This window comes from Vigna unguiculata, chromosome 7 (genome assembly GCF_004118075.2).
Source record: "Vigna unguiculata cultivar IT97K-499-35 chromosome 7, ASM411807v1, whole genome shotgun sequence".
Lineage (NCBI taxonomy): Eukaryota > Viridiplantae > Streptophyta > Magnoliopsida > Fabales > Fabaceae > Vigna > Vigna unguiculata.
The window spans coordinates 591778-605417 of NC_040285.1; the positions used below are offsets into that span (position 1 = coordinate 591778).

A 13640-nucleotide genomic window follows, 5' to 3' on the forward strand; every position below is an offset into this window, starting at 1 on the left:
TCATTTATAATTTATTTATCTAAATTATTTTTATATTTTTTTATTAAACATACATTCATAAGGTCAAAATGTATTTATTTAATATTTAAAACTTTAATTACAATAAAGTATTAAATATTTATTAATTAAATAATTGGTGAGATTAATATTATTTATTAAAAGAAATAATTATTTATCAAAATGAAAAAAATATAATATAATAGTTACTGACAAATTCAAAAACAATAAATGCATAAAAGTTCATATTATATTAAAATTTATTAATTTAATATTTACAACATTAGCTACAATGGAATGTTTATTAGTTATATAATTAGTCAAACTACTATTCTCAATTAAATTTATTAATTTATTTAAATTTATTAAATGAGTAATTACTATTTATTAATTAAATAATTAGTAAAAATTATTCTTCTCTTGATAGACATCTCAATAGGCTTTTACATATTTAAGTGTATCAATTTTTGTGGGATTCTTAAAGCACGATTTATTCAGTCTTTAGTTGATAAGATTTGTAATTAGATTGATTTTTGGAAAGGGAGATTGTTTAGTATAATAGGAAGAATTTAACTAGTAAATTCGGTAATTGTTGGCTTGTTATCTTTTAACTTTAAGGTTTACAAATAGCCTATATATTAAGCTTCTTTTTGAGGTGGAACAATGGATTCGAAATTTTGTTTGGATTGGTGATTACAAAATTGGGGACTGTTAACTATTAAATGGTCAATCTTGTGCGATTCTAAGGAGAATTCTAGTTTGGAGGTTACAAATATTCATTTAGAGGTTAGTAATATTTAGTTGGAGAATAAAGTTTGTTTGCTATGTTTAGCCTGAATTGAACTTATGTGTATTTCATTTCTTAAGTCTAAGTATAAGAAATATATGTTCATTAAATAATCATCAATCTGGCATGATATTAAGATGCATATGATGTTGTTCTTAAAAATATTTTTTAAACATTAGGTAAGGGTGATTGTATTATGTTGACAAGGGAAGATTGTCATACAATATACAAGTTTTTGATGATGTCCATATGCACATTGATAGTGTCCTAGATCTGTTACTAGCTTTGTTAGAGCTGCCCAAATCTATAATGGTAGTGTCAATCTAGAACTATTGTAAGCCAAGCTTAATGCATTTAAAATCAACCTAATCAAGGATAAATCTAAACCAAGCAAAGTTTTCTATATCTCAATAATTGATTAGCTAACTAATCTAATCAATTAAGTTGATCATTAGAGCCACTAATACAAGACCTGAATTCGATAATCGATTATATTATTTCCCCAATCAATTAATCTCATCAAAAGCAACCTTATCTTTAAAAATCAACATTGTCTCTCATGTAAAATAGGAATTTTGAAGTAAAAAAGGGGAATTACTAAGATTGAGAGAGTTCTCGAGTTCTTGGTGAAAAGCTTGCCTAGGACTTTGAAGTTCACCAAGAATCAATTAAGATAGGTTTGATCTTAAGGCTTCTTGCTTGGCAATAGGATTGGGTTGTAAAATCTGCACTTTCATATGTACTCGTTTCATTTACTTGTTGTATTTCTCAATTTTGTAAAATTTGCACCTCTAGGTGCACCATTTTTATTTTAACATTTTATTTATAACATTTGTTTGCATATATACTCATAAATAAATATTTAAGCTTTTAAATATTTTCTAAGCTTTGAATTGATCGATTAACATTTTTAATTTGACAAATTTACACTTACATGTTAAATTACTCTATTATAATTAATAATTGGAACTTAATTTGTAAATGTTAATGATTTAAATTATAATGATATTTCATATTTACATTTTTACAAAAATATAATATGAATTTTTTTTTTAAATTTTAAAAAATATATAAAAAATAAAAATGGTTTAACGATTCAAGACGAGCTAATTCGTCTTTGGCAGACCAGATCAAAACGAACTGACGGATTGAAAAATATAATCTAACCCACCCTATTTTGGCAAGCTGACAGGCTAGTAGACTAACCCGTCGAATCCAGTTCGCTTTGTCATCCATAGTTTTAGTTTAGAGGGTGTCAACATATAGAATCATAATGATGTCAGCATACTTCCACATTAATTATGCTCATTTAGGCAAAAGTACATGGGAACCATTGGAATTTAATTTCTTTTCATTTAATTTAAGACAAAATCATGACAATTTTTTTTTTTCAATAGAGTCATTAATTTGTAACTGCATTTATCCGTGGTAACATAAAAAAGTTTTCATAACAAGTTATTGTTCATTAATTACTTATTACTAATTTTGTATGCATATATTTATATAAGTTGACAAATATTTTATGGAAGAAAGAGATTTTTTGGGTGCTGAACGTTGAAAGTAGCATAGTTGTGTGTGAAGAGAAAGAAGATCATTTGCGTGTTTGGTTGAGTCTAAGAAAGTCATAGGATGTTCATTAAACGCGAAACATGAGTGATTGTTCTGTGCGTAGTTTCAGAATTTTGATGAGAATTTATAGGCAAACGTGGGAATCTGAAGACAAATCCAAAGACATAGTTTTGGTTTTGTTCAGAAGTGAAGATTTTTTTGGGTATGGAAAGAGGAAGAAGAGTGAGTGATTATGCAGAAGATGGAACTGTGGATCTCAAAGGAAAACCTGTTCTCAAAGCTAAGAGTGGTGGTTGGAAAGCTTGTTCTTTTCTTCTTGGTAACCTTCTTCTTCTCACTTTTATCATCATTTCACAACTTTAACACTTTTTTAACATTTACATGTTTATATCTATCCAAATTTTAGATTCCATGTAGAAAATTAATTTTAACCATCATAAAATAACTAGTTTTTTTCTTTATATATATTTACATATTTTTTTTCATATATTTTGTTTAGTTTCGTAAACTAATTTTGAAGACATTGCTACGTGTTTAAAAGATTGTTTTCTTGGTAAGAAGAGAAAAAAAAAATTGAAACGATGAAGAGGAAGAAAGAAAGGATATAAGAAGTGAGATTGCAGAGAGAGAGAGAAGAGTGAAAAAAGAGAGATGATGTGATTTTGGAATATAAAAAAGAAGAAAAATTGAAGTTGAACGTGGAATGTTAGTTTGTCAACGTATTTTGGCATATATGTTATTATATAGGTTTCTTCTAAAATTTAAACTTGTTTATAATAATAAATCATGTGGATATGCTATCAATATTATGTTTTAAGTTATGTAAAAAAAAATCATGTTTAGATCTTTTATGTTCATATTATTAGTTATAATTAGATGATTAATAAAAAAATATTAATTAAAATGATTAACATAATAAAAAGCATCTTAAATTGATGTGATTAGATTATTGCTAGGTGAGTAATTAAGTTAAATAATTATTTATTATTTTATCAATTACTTATACTTTTATTGAATGAGGGGTGAATTAAGTTCTTGAATGTGTCTTATGTTATCAAATTTAATCCTTGAAATGATTTATTAAAGGTGTGAATTGGTTATATAGCTTGACGAGTATATTGGTTGTGATTTATAAAAGTGTTAAAATGAATGTAATCATATAAGTTAATATGAAGAACTCTTAAAATGAGTTACGTCGATACCAAAATATTTATGGCATAAAATATATTATTTTTTTTTATTTACTATGGTTTAATTTAAGGCCTATTTTATAAAGTTTGTTATATGATATGATATTGTACTCAAAATTTGTACAAAAAGATTACTCCAAAAGATACCAAAACATTAACTAAAATTTATTAACCAGCAGAAAATCCAAATTCAGAAAGTAGTATATAAAATTTACTTACTTAATCCTTATAATGGTATGACTTTACTTAGAACTTGGATTCTCCGCTGAATTTTGTTGTGTTATTTTTCTACTGTACCTTTCATAATATACTGATTACCATTAATTTTAATGTTTTAAAATATATTAAAAAGATATTTAAAATACCAATCCAGTGTATTTTTAATGTTCATTAAAAAACAACACAAAAAAACCAGTAGAGAATCTGGACTTCCACTTTATGGATAACATCTTTTGAAGTAGCTGCAATTGAATGGAACTATTTGTTGTTTAGGTCTATGCTGTGATTTTCTAGGTGAATCCTTACCATTATATTGTTGTATGAACATGCAGTCATGCATAAGCCAAACATTGTCATATGTTTCTCATAAGGTTGTGAATATGTAAAACAGAATTGCATTGTCTATTGAATCGATTGGATTTGATTTGGTTGAATAAATCAATGAGATGTGTGATGCAGTATACGAGGTGTTTGAAAGAATGACATACTATGGGATATCATCAAACTTGGTTCTGTATCTGACAAGGAAGCTTCACCAAGGCACTGTCACTGCTTCTGACAATGTCAATAATTGGGTTGGCACGAACTATATAACTCCTATATTAGGTGCCTATGTTGCTGATGCTCACCTTGGTCGCTATTGGACTTTCGTCATTTCCTCTGTTATCTATCTACTGGTATGTCTTTCTACACATTTTACACATCCTTATCAAGTTCAAAGCCAATTCTGCCATGATTTTGTGAAATGAAGTTGTTGTATGTCCAAATCTTTGTGCAAATCACACTAACATGTCTTGTTGAGTGCATCATCAATGAATGAATAAGAAGAGTCAATGTTTAGGTTTATCTTCAGTTTAGGTATTGTACATTGGCTTAGCTTCTACTACCTATCAATTTTTCTGCTAAATTGTTAAATCTGTTGGCTGGGTTGAGAAATTAATGTGTATTGGCATTGGCAGGGTATGTGTCTGCTTACACTATCAGTTTCCCTTCCAAGTTTAAAGCCTCCAGAGTGCCATGAAATGGATGTGACAAAATGCAAGAAGGCCACCACACTACAGTTAGGTGTGTTCTATGGTGCACTATACATCTTAGCAGTGGGTGGTGGTGGAACCAAGCCCAACATTTCCACCATTGGTGCAGACCAATTTGATGATTTTGACCCCAAAGAGAAGGCATATAAACTCTCATTCTTTAACTGGTGGTTTTCCAGCATCTTCGTTGGGACCCTTTTTTCATTCACAGTTCTTGTGTACATACAAGACAATGTGGGGTGGGCTCTTGGTTATGGTATTCCAACTATTGGGCTTGCTATAGCATTCATCACATTCATGGCAGGCACACCCTTCTATAGACACAGATTGGCCTCAGGGAGTTCCTTCACTAGAATTGCAAGGGTTATAGTGGCTGCTGTGAGGAAAAGGAATGTGAATGTTCCTGTTGACTCTACACAACTACATGAGCTTGATGTGGAAGAATACAGAAAGAAAGGGAAATTCAGGATTAATTCCACTCATACATTGAGGTACTATGATCTGTCTGATTCTCTTCTAATTTTTTTGTTTTAAAAATTTTCCTTTCACACTGATGGATAATAATTTCTCATCCAAACTCTACTTAAACTTGGAAGTAAAATTAGAATTTGTTCTTGTCTCAACTTTAGTATATTTTGATCTCCAAACTTAAATAATGAATAGATATAACTATTTTAAACCAAGGACATTAATTGTTAAATGACGTTCGAAGTTGACATTTGAGTTGGAACATGTCAAACATTGTAAACTGTTCAAATATTAGCCTAAAATACTATTTTACACATCTAAAAAAATTAACTCAAGTTAGGTTAGAAGGATTGTATCTATTCATTTCTAAAATTTGAAAACCAAATTATGTCCAAGTTTAAATTCTAATTTCGCGTCAATGTTTTGAAACTAAATATATATTTAACCCATTTTGAAAATAGTTTCTGAAATAATTTTTAAAAGCCAAAGAAGAGAAAGAGTTAGGAGAAGCTTTCTCATCCTGTTCTGTTCTCTTCAAACTTTGTTCAGGGGAAAAACTTTTAGAAAACAAAAAAAAGAAATGTGCATAGAGGACAAAATACTTTCAAATGTGCTTAGGCTACAACAGTTTACACAACATAGAATTGTTTTTGAAACCTGCAAACAAACAAGGTGTAGTTCTAGCCTATTTTCTCATTCATTTGATGTGTGATCTTGTTACTATGAAATGTTATGTTCACAAGTACAAATATGCAGGTTCCTCAACAAGGCTTGTGTGAGAAGTAGTTCAAGTACTAGTGAATGGATGCTGTGCACAGTTACTCAAGTAGAGGAAACTAAACAAATCCTGAGGATGATCCCCATCTGGGTTGCTACATTTATTCCAAGCACAATGCTTGCTCAGACAAACACCCTTTTTGTAAAGCAAGGAGTTACTCTTGATAGACACATTGGCAGATTCAACATTCCACCTGCAAGTTTGATTGCATTCACATCTTTCACCATGCTTGTCTGTGTTGTACTCTATGACCGTGTCTTTGTTAAGATCATGAAGAGATTCACCAAGAATCCCAGAGGGATCACTCTTCTTCAAAGAATGGGCATAGGAATCATGATCCACATAGTGACTATGATAGTAGCATCTTTGACAGAAAGGTATAGACTTAAAGTGGCAAAGGAACATGGGGTAGTTCAAAATGGAAAACAAGTTCCTTTGAGCATATTCATTTTGGCTCCTCAATTTGTGCTGATGGGATTAGGTGAAGCCTTCTTAGAGGTTTCAAAGATAGAGTTCTTCTATGACCAAGCCCCAGAAAGCATGAAGAGCCTTGGAACTTCATTTTCCATTACTACTGTTGGCATTGGGAGTTTCATCAGCTCTTTTCTTCTCTCCACAGTTTCAAGCATCACTAAGAAAAATGGCCACAAAGGATGGGTTTTGAACAACCTGAATGCTTCTCATCTTGATTACTACTACGCATTTTTCGTGGTTCTAAACTTTCTGAATTTCATCTTCTTCATGTTTGCTGCAAAGTACTTTGTGTACAGAGCTGAAATTTCAGATTCTATTGATGTGCTTGCACAAGAACTGAAGGAGAAGAGATGCGATGTGTCAAACTAAGTTTCAAGTGATTAGTTGATTCAATATCGATTTATAGACAGCTTAATGTTGTAAACTCCTATTTAACACTTTCAATCTAGTTTTTTTCTCTCTTCTATTTTATCATCACATTCTATTTCTCCTGTTAATTAGAGATTGAAAGTGGAAGAAAGAGCATAGCAACAGCTTAAGTGTCAGAATAAAGAACTTAGGAATAGTTTAGTATTTGTAAGCTTATTAAGTTGTTTAGGGTGTGACCATTTTGCTTTTCACTCTCTTCACAATTGGAGAGATATCACATTGCATATTTTGACAGAAAACAAGATTGGAGAAAGAAATATGATTTAATATAGCTGAGCAAGCAAAAGATAGTGTGTATGCTTTCTAATGAAAATGAAAGATGAATTTGCACATGATTTTTTTTTATCTTTAACTACTGTGTGAAAGTTTAGTATTCTCCATCTGCTCCATCTAAGAAAAACAATTAAATCAGCTTTGCTAGTTGCTTTGGGACTAAATTATAGTACGCACTAAATTGGAATAAAATCTGGTTTATATAATGAAATAATTGTGGTTCAGAAAAATGAGAAAAGTAACTGGGTAATCTACTAATCATTAAGAAATTCAAAGATCTTTCAAATCAAATTATTATTCTGGTAAAAAAATATTAAGAAAAATTTACAATATTAGGGAGGGTTAACCCTCTCACACACACACCCTAATTTTTTGGTCTAAATTTCTGTATATACGTGATTGGTAGCAATTGACACTTTTTTTCAACAAAATCTTATATATTTTACCCCAAATCCTTCCGATTTCTTTATTTCACTCACAATCATGTGTTTAGTTTCACTCAACAGAAAATTCAATGGCAATTCAATATGAATCTTTATTTTAATTTTATAAATTTCATGGTCATTTTTTAATTGTTTTCACCCTTTAAATTCAATTCAATTTAGTTAAATATTTATTGTTATTTTAAATTTGTACTATTAAAAAATATATTGTAAAATGATAGTACAAATAAGTCTCCTAATTTTTATATTTGATTTATTCTATAAATAAAAAGATCATAACAAATAAATTATTGAAGAAATGCAAAGGTATGAAATTATTTTCCTACTACAAAAATTCTTTTGGTCATAGTTTGCCAAAAGTTGTGCTTGTTTGACAATTGTTTTGACTGAACAGCATGTATTGCCAAGACGTACAAAATGACAAAAAAGTTAATAATATGCTATAATATGCTATAATTATAGCATATTACAAGAATATGCTATAAGAACAGTTAATAATATGCTATAAGAACAAAACACCAAATATAGGTAGAACTTCGGCTGCTGTTACAATAAAGAGTGGCAAAATCAAAACACAGCAATTTGGAAGAAGTATTTCATAGAAGTCAAAAATGTCTCTTGCATATAAAAGAAATAAGGAAATGACCTTGGTGCCGGGATTATAATTCTAGCCGAAAATTATCAAAGTATACATATGTTTCAGTCCATGCATATGAATCAACAGACTTCGAACAAGCAAGTTGAGAATGGTTGTTGAATAACATGTTCTTCTAAGAAAGTTAACCCAAATAAATAATTCAATCAAATCCGGTGGACATGATACCTCATGATTCACTGATAACATGCGTAAGCATGAATTGTTTCTCAAAATTAATACAGTATACAGATATTATTAACAAATTACAGGAAAATGTGTCAAATGACAAGCAGGTACACAGTTTAAACTCTCCCAAATGGATTCCCAGGTATGGTCCAGCCAATAACTGCTACAACATGAAAAAAGTAAATAGAAGTAGCGATAAAGCTACAGTAACCTGATCCACCTATTTTTGCAAAATGACTGGTAATGTTTTATTCTGATTCTTTTTATCCACCAGACAGTCATACCCCTGCATATAATACAATTCGTATGTAAAGAGCGGTCAGGCATCAAACATCATATAAGCAAACATCTTCCCATTGCATAGCATAGTTAATGTTGATATTTAAGTATGAATTTTCTTTCATATTTTTTATATTAAGATGGACTCAATCGGTAGCAATGTCAATGCGAAAGACGTTTGTCAACATTTATAAAATAAAGATATAAACCTAGCATTGGTTTCAGGTTAACCTTGCCAGTCAAAAGCATCTCAATCTCACATGTTAAAAACTAACTATACAACATCAATAATATAAAAAAAAAATAAAAAAGAAACTATTTTGAACTCCACCACGGACAAAGAAATTATAATGGGATAACTGGTCTTTGACAAAAATATATGAAGTGATAAAGTAAAGGTTCACGTACACTCTTCATACGAAGTGGGCTAAGTTTACACGTGACTTAATACAAATTAAGGGTAGATAAGCCTTTACTCTTCATATTGCTAATAGAGCATACAACATAAACATAATTCTTTCAGCGATATATTTCAATGAGAAATAAATGTTACATAAATCAAACTAATCTTAGAAAGTCAATTTTAAACATGACTCAACCTCACAAAATCGACCTAAAATAAGATTTCCACCTATCTACATACTATAATTTGACTATGTCTTTAGTTAATTTGATATATCTTATACACTACCTCACTTTGAAAATTGGACATCATGAGTATGTATGAGACTAGATATTTAGGTGATTTGATAGCAGCACAATAGCAAGTAGAAAACAAGCTACTTATTAGTGAAAAACGACTACGAATAGACCTACTAGAGATAGTTCTCCATTCTCCACAGCTTTCTTATTGATTTGAGGACTTCATAATATTGGATGACATTTTTAAAATCCCTCTAGTTTGAAAGTTTACCCATAATTTTCATTTCATCTTCTAAAGTCCCTAAGATCTATCAAATCTCCAATAAGAGTGCTTACACTAAACTGAACCAAAGGGAAGGGGGGAGTGCAATTTACTTGGAATAAGTTCGGGTCACAACTTTCTACCTACAAAAAATTTTGCTTTTATCGAAATATATAAACCAAAAACTCTGCTTTTGTTAGCCAAACACTAGAACTTTCTCTAAGGTAGTTAATTTAACAAGCAATATCCTGAAAATAGATTTCATCAACACGTAGATGTCCCACATTTATCACTTCAGGAATAACATACTACTAAAGTTGAACTCTAGGACACCTTATTATGCATTTAAGTTCGTACTAGCTCTGAATAGGTATCTGATGCGTCTTTAGGCTGTTGTTTAGGATGTTATGTATCTGAAGTATTTGTTGGTGTACTATTTGTCTTCAGGCAGTTATAGATTTGTGGTGTTACCATATATATACATGGCATAACAGTTTCTGTGTTCTAAAGGTAATTGGTAGGGATTGTATTTGAAAGAGAAAATGCCTGTGTTGGGGATTAGACGACCAGTTTATTGTTTATTGAGAGAGGTCATTCTGTGAGAGACTTTGCCCTGTGTTCGTCCTTTGTTGTTTGATCAGATATCTGTTTTAAGTTATTTTCAGATTTAATCCAGAAAATATATAAAGAGAACTATCTGGTTTGTATATGCAATTCTCTTGGGTCTAATCATGCCTCTCTTGTGCCTCTCCAAACATCAAGTTGTTCACTACAAAAATTTGAAAGCAAATATATTCTTTTATCTATTTAACCCTGTTTTTATCTAGCATTTCCAAGCTTGATCAAACAAATATGGAAAAGTCTGATAAAGAGATGTTCCCTTAAATGATTAAAAGGGTAAAGTAAGGTAACTAAGTTAAGAAACAACCTTAGTAATAGCCTAACCAGTGGCCTGCAGCAGCTCCCTTTCAGCATTCTCTCTAATCCTTCTCTCAAGCTCAGGCCTGAAATGCCTGATAAGACCCTGCACTGGCCATGCAGCAGCATCACCCAATGCACAAATTGTATGACCCTCAATTTGTTTAGTTAACTCCTGAAGCATATCAATTTCTTCTAGCTTGGCATTGCCAACTTTCATTCTTTCCATGATCGTCCAAAGCCAGCCAGTTCCCTCCCTGCATGGGGTGCACTGCCCACAGCTCTCATGCTTGTAGAAGTAAGAAAGCCTTGCAATAGCATCCACAACATCAGTAGATTTATCCATCACAATTACAGCTGCAGTTCCCAACCCAGACTGGACAGCCTTTAACGCATCATAATCCATCAAGACATCATCACATATATTCTTTGGAAGCAGAGGAACAGACGATCCTCCTGGGATCACTGCAAGTAAATTATCCCATCCTCCTCTAACACCTCCACAGTGCCTCTCTATCAACTCCTTCAGTGGAATACTCATTTCCTCTTCAACAGTGCAAGGCTTGTTGACATGCCCTGACACACAATACAGCTTTGTCCCAGCATTGTTCTTCCTACCAAAACTGGCAAACCATTCAGGCCCACGCCTTAGAATGGTTGGAGAAACAGCCACAGTCTCCACGTTTGTAACAGTGGTAGGACAACCATACAACCCAGCATTGGCTGGGAAAGGTGGCTTCAATCTTGGTTTACCTTGTTTCCCTTCAAGACTCTCCAAGAGGGCTGTTTCCTCACCACAAATATAAGCTCCAGCACCAAAGTGGATATGAACATCAAAATCATAGCCTGAGCCACAAGCATTCTTACCCAATAAACCAGCTGCGTAAGCCTCTTGCCTGGCCTTTTCAAGATTCTTACGTTCATTCACATATTCACCCCTGATGTAGATGTAGGCAGCAGTAGCCCTCATTCCCACTCCAGCAATTAAGCAACCTTCTAACAGCTTATGTGGGTCATGCCGCATGATCTCCCTGTCTTTGCAAGTTCCAGGTTCACTTTCATCAGCATTAACGACAAGATAGGAAGGGCGGCCATCAGATACTTTGGGCATGAATGACCATTTAAGGCCCGAAGGGAAACCAGCACCACCACGCCCACGGAGGCCAGACTTTTTCATTTCATTCACAATCCAATCAGTACCCTTGGTTACGAGATCTTTCGTTCGATACCAATCACCACGTTTCATGGCACCTTTCAGAAAAGGGTCATGTAGCCCATATAAGTTAGTAAATATCCTGTCCTCATCCTTAAGGCCACCAAAATGGGTTTTTTCTGGCGGTGGAGGAGGTGGTGGCGGCTGTGGTGAGGTAGGAGTAGAAGCACCCTGAGTGCTAAATTGTCTTAAACCAAAACCCAATTTCTCACTACGATGTTGAACCAAGGCTGTCCTTAGTGAAAGAATTCCCCTCATGATTGCCTTACCTGACATTAATTCCAAGTTTCAGAACAAATTATTTTGGGTTAATCAAATCGTCCACAACTATACATCATCAAATAAAATTGACTATTGACTACGGGACACATGAACACAATAATTAAAATTACCAATTACAATTACTCATAATCAAACCCTATTCAGCGCAATCAAATCAAATAACATAAACAAGGACAAAACTTAGATGCAGTTTCATTTGTAGGCATCACAATTGGAGTTTTATCTCTGTTAACTATGTTCACCTTTAAAACAAACCTTAATCACTAAAATTATCAAGATAAAACTCTGATTCTCTTCTGATTGAAGAAAACAGTGCCAAAAACAACTACGGGGCTGTATCTAAGTTTTTTCCCAAAAAGAAAAAAAAAAAAAAAAACAACCCAATAAGAAAAATTCAAATTTTCTCTCAACATAAAATCCACACAATAATTTCACACACACACAAAATAGCGTTTTATGAGAAATTGGGGAAACATCAGAAAGACAAATAAACGTGATGGGTCTCATGCATCTGCAAGTCTGGGAAGAATGAAGAAAGGGTCAGATTGCATTGCAGGCGAATCGTAACCACGAATATGTTTTGAAGGTGAAATCTGAAGCAAAGAAAACTAGGGCACAGGTTTGAGAAATTCCAACATTGTTGGATTTGGGAAGAAGAAGGGTGAGAAACACGAAAAAAACGTACCAGTGGAGATGCAATTGATTGTTCAATGGGATCTGATGAGTGTTGAAATGGGAACACTTCTTCCTGCTGCTCTGTGTTGTGTTCTGGATTTGATTGCTATGAGGATCGTTTCGTTCCGTGTTTTTTTTTTTTTTGTGTGTGTTGGGTTAGATTTTGGGCTTCTATTTAGCCACGTTGCGTTTTTGAAAAAGGGGTTTTTCATTCAATGCTAAAAAAAGAAAACTTGAAAGAGACATAAGTTTTATGACGAAAAATACATTCTACCAAACTCTTTGATTTTTATTTATTTTTTTGCTTTTAATTTTTCTTTGTTAGAAAATTGGAGAAATTTCAAGAGGTAAAATTGTGGAGTTTACTTTAAAAATAAATTATCTATAATTTTTACTATATACATATTTGAAATGATTTTTTTAATCTTAATAAATGATTGTAAATGAATTCTATTTTAAAAAGTGTATTCTTTAATAGATTTTTCTATTTGACTGTTAAATAAAATTTAATCACTAAAATAATTTTTTATTATTCTATTGACATTACATGGTGGTTAATTTATATTGATCAACATAACGTAGAACAGTTAAAAGAACTCCAAATAAACTATAAGTTTTAGTTCCATAGTTTAATACTGTAGTTTGAAGATCACACTTTGAGCTAGCTTTCAAAAACAATGGAAAATTGGAATTGATTCTATAACATATTCAATTATAATAACAAAAAATAATAATTAATATATATATAGAGAGAGAGATTTTCAATTGGATACAATTTTTTAACTATAAATATCTTATAAAAAATAGCAAATAATTCTCTTATTTGATAATATTACATAAAAGATATTCCCTCTTTTTAACTGTAGTGATGTCATTTTTTAATTA

At 31.8% G+C, this 13640-nt stretch overlaps 2 protein-coding genes across 2 annotated transcripts; one reads left to right on the top strand and one right to left on the bottom strand.

Moving 5' to 3' along the window:
* Positions 1–2300: 2300 nt before the first annotated feature.
* LOC114190267 (protein NRT1/ PTR FAMILY 5.2-like) lies at positions 2301–6990 on the top strand. The gene is made up of 4 exons (XM_028079080.1): positions 2301–2672; positions 4222–4439; positions 4722–5287; positions 6021–6990. The coding sequence occupies exons 1-4, from the start codon at positions 2558–2560 to the stop codon at positions 6883–6885; spliced, it is 1764 nt and encodes a 587-aa protein (XP_027934881.1). The 5' UTR covers positions 2301–2557; the 3' UTR covers positions 6886–6990.
* Positions 6991–8432: 1442 nt separating this feature from the next.
* On the bottom strand, positions 8433–12927 carry LOC114190905 (NADH dehydrogenase [ubiquinone] flavoprotein 1, mitochondrial). Its single transcript, XM_028079974.1, has 3 exons — positions 12766–12927; positions 10596–12067; positions 8433–8770 (listed from the first exon to the last, which is right to left on the bottom strand). The coding sequence occupies exon 2, from the start codon at positions 12054–12056 to the stop codon at positions 10608–10610; it is 1449 nt and encodes a 482-aa protein (XP_027935775.1). The 5' UTR covers positions 12057–12067; positions 12766–12927; the 3' UTR covers positions 8433–8770; positions 10596–10607.
* Positions 12928–13640: the final 713 nt, after the last annotated feature.